This window comes from Penaeus chinensis, chromosome 9 (assembly GCF_019202785.1).
Source record: "Penaeus chinensis breed Huanghai No. 1 chromosome 9, ASM1920278v2, whole genome shotgun sequence".
NCBI classification, from domain to species: Eukaryota; Metazoa; Arthropoda; class Malacostraca; order Decapoda; family Penaeidae; genus Penaeus; species Penaeus chinensis.
In genome coordinates, this window is record NC_061827.1 from 9,471,656 (window position 1) to 9,478,284 (window position 6,629).

The window sequence follows — 6,629 nt, forward strand, 5'->3', positions numbered from 1 at the left end:
ACTTATCCAAATCGTTAACTCATATTTATCCTTTTTGACATCTGCCTTATTAAACTATCCATAGATTACATTGATTAATCCAGCTGATTTGTGATAATTTAACTTAAATAAGGAATAAAACTTTTTATTTCCATTTTCATTTCTACAGCCATTACCTTTCCCTGATATGTGTATGATTATATTGTACTGAATGTTTTTTATTCTTAAAAAAATATTGTTACATGATGTAGGCAGTAAAAAGCAAGTTCAATTCTCAATTCTTCTGAACACTTCCTGTATTCATTAACAGTGTTTTTTTTTTTATATTCCTTTTGGCAGTGCTCCAATTCATTAAGTTCTTTTAAAGTTTCCCTACCAAGCATAAAATAGCTGCTGGTTATTAAGTGACATAGCCATTTAAAAAAGCACTATCGCTGGAATTCCATGATAGTGTCTTGCAATATTAGCAGATAACTCAAGTTACTCTTTGATGATATTCATAACATGTCCACTGTATGTAGATGGATAGACAATAGTGACTGACAGCATAGATACGTATAGAAAATCCAAATAAAACGATCTATTTCTGCTAATTTAATTTATTTGTATTCTGAACTACAATAATCATCTCCTCCTCTGTACAGCTGACAATAGCTATAAATGATGGTTACTCGGATTTCATAATCCTGTGCTACCATAATTTACCTTGTACACTTTTCTTCGGGCAGAAGACGCGAAGCACCACAATGTATTTCACGGATAATTAAAAACAAGCATTACATGAAAAAAAAGGAATTAATTAATCATTCATCCCTGAATACATTAGTGTAGCATTAGATATTTCAACGTAGGACTATGAGTATTGTGCAAAACAACATTGCTATAGCTATAATAAATCCTCTTGAATAGCACATTACATAATATTCTATAATAATAGGAGTCGGTAAAGATTAGAACTGGTCAGAGCAGAGCATTAAGTTAAACTTTAATGTATGGTAAAGGATTCGCCAATTAATTCAGGCAAATCTGTGGTCCCCATCACCAATCCAATTATACTAGGCACTGGCTTTCGTGGAACTTAAGGGAAAAAAAACAAACTACATATACCTATTCATGGCACAGCATGATAATCTAACTGAGAAAAAATTACTTTCTCGTAATACACCATCGCAATTTTACTATAACACGAGCCTGTAATACACTCAGAGGCAAAAGTCTCACTATCGTATACGAATTCACATTAGAGATAACACCGAAGTGAAAATGGGTGTCAAGTGACCCTCCTCCACCTAGTTAACGAGAGGACACGAAGGCCTTGTGAGATCCGAGGGCGCCAAAAACCCATCCTGGTAGTTTGCAATATCGTTGAGGTAACCAACGGTATCGTTGTACTGGTCAGTGGGCACGATATTGCTATGGGTGTGCAGGCGATGGAGATGGTCCACAATGGTGTCAGCTGGCACTTTATGGCCAACTGGGTCCTCCGAGATGGTCGCCATTACCAGCTGCAGGGCTTCCGGGTCGGACTGGAAATGCATGTGCTATTGTTGGCGGCTCTGTTGCCATGAGGTATCCAGAGGGTGCTCGCGAAGGTATTTCTAAAGTTACACTTAATCAAGTGAATAATTCTAGTTTTCCGTATATGTGTTTTGATCGATAAATTTGTACTATTACTATAACAGTCTTTACATTATTAGTTTTAGAAAAAATTCAATGGTATTTTCGTTGATAAAGAACTATAGCAGTAAAGGTATTAATAAAAAAAAAATATATCATAATTATTTCAATTATACTAGCGCTAATCATATTGGTAGTTCTAGCAAACTTCATAATAATGGAATAGAGGGTAATAATTTATGTGAACGGTAATGTTTAACATTAGTAATGCTGTTTCTCTTATGATTATGATTATCATTATTTTTTTTCATTATCAAACGGATATTTTATTTTCAGCTTTACACTATAATCTTTTTCATTATCACAACCATCACAATTTAGCATAATGATAAGTACCCTCACCACCTGCAAAGTCATTATCACCCTCGAACACACGATAAGGGTACATACGTGGGTGGCCAGTCCTGCGATGTGGGTCAGTACGTGGTCCCATTCGACCGCGCCCTTGTCTCCGCCCCCAGCCCGCTTCCACGCCTCCTGGGCCATCGCCTCCTCCACGCCCATGGCCTCGCACACCTCCTGAAGGGCTCCCCATTCTATGCTGCCTTCGCTGCCCAGCTGTATGGGGGAAGGGGGGGGAGGGGTAAGAAAGGGGTTACTTCAAGAGACAGTCACGTTCGAAAGCTGGGGGGCAACGCAAGCCAACCTTGGTTCGTTTGTGTGTGGTGTGTGTGTGTGTGTGTGTGTGTGTGTGTGTGTGTGTGTGTGTGTGTGTGTGTGTGTGTGTGTGTGTGTGTGTGTGTGTGTGTGTGTGTGTGTGTGTCTATATATATATATATATATATATACATACGCATATAAATATGTGTGTGTGTGTGTGTATATATATATATATATATATATATATATATATATATATAGATGCATATATATATATACATATATAGATGCATATATATACATATATGTTTTTTTTGTATGTGCCTGTGCCCGTGCATGTGCGAGAGAGAGTGTGGGAGTGGGCGTGTGTGTGTGCAAAATCGCATGTGTCAAAATTATTTCATATAAAATATTTCATCAAGTCTCCCCAGCCCAGATCGCTAGAGAGAGAAAATGGTATTCACGGAGAGAAATGAGGAAAGCCATAAAATGGGCAAAAATTCATCTTCGAAAATGACAATAAACCCATCCAGTCAGCCCTTGCCTGACGGTGAAGCACTCGCAGGATTCCGGGGGAGATGCCGCCCTTCGATTCAGGAACCGGGAACTCGAGCCTGTCCTTGACGGGGGGCACGGTGCCGTTTGTCATGGATCTGGAGATAAAAAAAAAAATAAGAAGAAGTATTTGCCTCCTGATTAGTCTACAGACAGAGGGTTAGGAATAAAACTATTTCATCCTTACCTATGACCTATTCTGTGAAAGAAAACCAATGAGGCTATAACATAGACTAACACTGACAGAATAACAAAAACGAAAAAGAAAAGAAAAGAAAAAAAAGAAAATTATTTATATATAATATATATATTTAATATATATATATAATATATATATAAAAAAATATATATACATACATACATATATATATATATATATATATGCACACAAAAAAACAATACCATAATATCAAATAGAGAACAACTCCAGAAATTCGATAGGCCTACCAAAAAAAGAAAAGAAATAATAATACCAAGTAAACACGCGACAACAATCAATCACACCACCCAGGAAGCACTCGCCCTTTCCTCACCTGAAGTAGGCGACCGACCAGGTGAGGAGGTCCTTCGGCTGCGTCCGAATGGCTGCCTTCGTGTAGTCCTTGAGAATCCTGGGGAGAGCGGCAGGCACCCTCGCTCCCGTACCGGCCGACGCCACCATGCTGCTTCAGGAGAGGGGGGGGGGGGGGGGTGAGAGATGCAAGACGCAAGGATAAAGACGGAGAGATAGATAGATTGATGATCGATAGATACGTAGGTAGATGAATAAAAAGGTAGACAGGTAGATATATGGAAAGATAAACAGAATGTTTGATTGATTGAGAGGGAGAGAGAGAGAGAGAGAGACAGAGATAGACAAAGACAGAGAGAGAGATAGACAGAGAGAGAGAGAGACAGAGACAGAGACAGAGACAGAGACAGAGACAGAGACAGAGACAGAGACAGAGAGAGAGAGAGAGAGAGAGAGAGAGAAAGAGAAAGAGAGAGAGAGAGAGAGAGAGAGAGAGAGAGAGAGAGAGAGAGAGAGAGAGAGAGAGAGAGAGAGAGAGAGAGAGAGAGAGAGAGAGAGAGAGAGACAGAGACAGAGTGATACAGAGAGGCTACTACTACTACTACTATTATATCTAGTATTGATAAAGCTAACAATAACAACAGCAACAATAACAAATGACAATAATGATAATAATCATATAATATTTTAATAACAATAACAATTATGATAATGATTACAATAACAATAATAGCAAAGAAAGAAAAAGAAAAAAAAAATAATAACCATAATGTTACCACAGCTATGATGATAATAATAATGCTATTTCTGCCATCATCATTAGTATTATTATTCTTGTTAATATCATGTCAATAATTATTACTATTATCATTATTATCATAATAATTGTTACTGTTATTACCATCATTATTTTTTCATTATTATAACAATAATAATAATGATCAATATTATCATTAATACATACTATTTTTCTTATTCTCGATATCATTATAATCATAAGTGTTACCATTTTTGTTTATTATTATTGTTATTATTATTATTATTATTATTATCATTATTATCATCATCTTTATTATTATCATTATTATCACAACCATTAACCATCATCATTTTCATTACTATCATTATTATTGTTATTATTAGCAATATCACCATCATCATTATTTCTTGTATTATTATCAGTATCATTACTATTATCATTATCATTATCACTTTTATTATTATTATTATTATTATTATTATTATTACTGTTATTATTATTATTATTATTACTGTTATTATTATTATTATTATTATTATTATTATTATTACTGTTATTATCATCACTATTATTATTATTATTATTATTATTATTGTTATCATTTTCATTCTTATTATTTTCATTATCATTATTATCATCATCAATATCATTGCTATCATTAGCATTTTCACTATAATAATAATAATGATAATAATAATCACTATTATTATTGATATTGTCATTATCATTAATATTATTATTAGTAATAATAATATTATTAATATTATTATCATTATCATTATTTTTATTATCATCATTATTATTATTATCATTAAGTATTTCTATTATCATTGTTATTATTATTATCATTGTTGTTGCTGTTGCTGTTGTTGTTCTTATCGGTATTATTATTATTATTATTATTATCATTGTTGTTGTTGCTGTTATTATCATTATTATTATTCTATTAGCATTACTATCATCTTCATTAATCATTATCTGTCAATTAATCATCAGCTTTATCACTTATCACTATCATTATTACCCTTAATTAATAGGCTGTATAATAATATTGTGATGTTATGAAAAAATATGATAAAATTCATTATATAACTGACGAAAATGAGATCTTTAATAATGGTATTATGATATTAAGGTAATGGTATTCATAACATAATGATGATAGGGATGAGTTGACTATGATGATTATAATAATGATAACTGATAATAGTAATAGTAATGATGAAGGCAGCAATAACATTCGTAACAACACTAATTATTATAGTTATCATTATTGTATCATTACCATTATTATCATCACGGTGAGAATAATAACAATGACGATTTTCCATTTTTTTTTACGCTGCATCTGTTCCAATACATTAATGGAATGTCTTCGATGAGATGCTACAAAATACCAAACATATAATTTCAAAACGGGTAGAAAAAAAAGGTGTAGCACTTTCGAGATGTCTTTCCTGACGTATGTAGTACATCTTGAAACAATTGGCGTTTCTTAACTTTGTTCAGGAATCTATTGATTACAAAAGCAGAACAGGCATCGAACATTTATTAAAAATCGAATGCGTCAGCTTTTCGACTGTTTAATAAATCACATTTGTGAAAATGTTATGGTATCCTATAGCAGATCTTGCATTAATTATATGATTTGTTAAAATAAACTTTACCTGGGGAAAGACAACGTTATTGGTTATAAAGGATGTATGATATCAATACAGTATTTCTAATGACAAAAAACGATAAGTCGACAGAACTCGGGCTTGTTTAAAGGAAGAGATAAAATTCTGAAGGGTTATAAAAGTACCAACATATCCAGTAACGAAACTCGGTAACCTAAGCTTCCATGAAAGTTCTTATGTTCTCCTCGTGGGTTGAAGTTTCACACTGCGGTTGGTATGTGATGCTTAAGCGTGACAGCTCTCTCACCATGCACTCTGTACTTCAATTCTGTAGTTCTTCCTATAACAACACGTATTTATAATCGTATACAAACAGAAACAATCACAATAGAACCGGTAAATACCTTACCTGGACTACGAACAGGTAGAGCGATTTCAGAACTGTCTGATCTGGACAGTCCGCTGTAAAAGGAATGTGTGACGTCATCAGTCAATACAGCGCATGCCCGCTCTCGCTCGATCATGCACTTGTGTACCGAGTACCATTATCGAAAGTTAAGGTCGGTTTCGCCTTATTTAACGTGCGTTACATTGTGTCGAAATTTATTTTTATTTTACTTGCATTTCATTTATTCCATGTGTGTAATCATGAAGTATTTGTCAGATGTTAGTACATGTAATTAATGACCATCTGTATTTCCATGAGGGAGAGTGATATGAACATTAACCAAACTCTTTTCAGTTGCCACGAGAGCGAGGCAAGTCGAGTGTTAAAAAGGCGATGATATAATCATACGAAAAAAGGCGCCAAATAGTTTCCACGCAATTCTCGGGCGATTGGATGGTCGCTCAGCCATGCCATGACTTTTTCACCAATTACTTGCTAATCAAAGTACAGAAAAAAAAAGTATTAGAAAACACACACACA

General features: G+C 34.1%; 1 protein-coding gene across 2 annotated transcripts; it reads right to left on the reverse strand.

Annotated features, from left to right (window-relative positions):
• Positions 1–562: 562 nt before the first annotated feature.
• LOC125028895 (ropporin-1-like protein) lies at positions 563–6,254 on the reverse strand. 2 transcript variants are annotated; one of them, XM_047618496.1, is made up of 5 exons: positions 6,111–6,254; positions 3,345–3,473; positions 2,801–2,909; positions 2,047–2,214; positions 563–1,505 (listed from the first exon to the last, which is right to left on the reverse strand). In XM_047618496.1, the coding sequence occupies exons 2-5, from the start codon at positions 3,470–3,472 to the stop codon at positions 1,269–1,271; spliced, it is 642 nt and encodes a 213-aa protein (XP_047474452.1). In that variant the 5' UTR covers position 3,473; positions 6,111–6,254; the 3' UTR covers positions 563–1,268. The 2 variants fall into 2 exon arrangements, with proteins under 2 accessions (XP_047474452.1, XP_047474453.1); XM_047618497.1 differs by having other exon boundaries at positions 3,345–3,476; positions 6,111–6,208.
• Positions 6,255–6,629: the final 375 nt, after the last annotated feature.

Excerpts from the sequence above, each read along its gene's own strand:
- LOC125028895 (XM_047618496.1), bottom strand. The coding sequence starts at position 3,472 with ATGGTGGCGTCGGCCGGTACGGGAGCGAGGGTGCCTGCCGCTCTCCCC. Across the intron at positions 2,910-3,344 it reads TGGTCGGTCGCCTACTTCAG|ATCCATGACAAACGGCACCG; the intron begins GTGAGGAAAGGG and ends TTTTATCTCCAG. Across the intron at positions 1,506-2,046 it reads TCGCAGGACTGGCCACCCAC|TCCGACCCGGAAGCCCTGCA; the intron begins GTATGTACCCTT and ends ATGCATTTCCAG.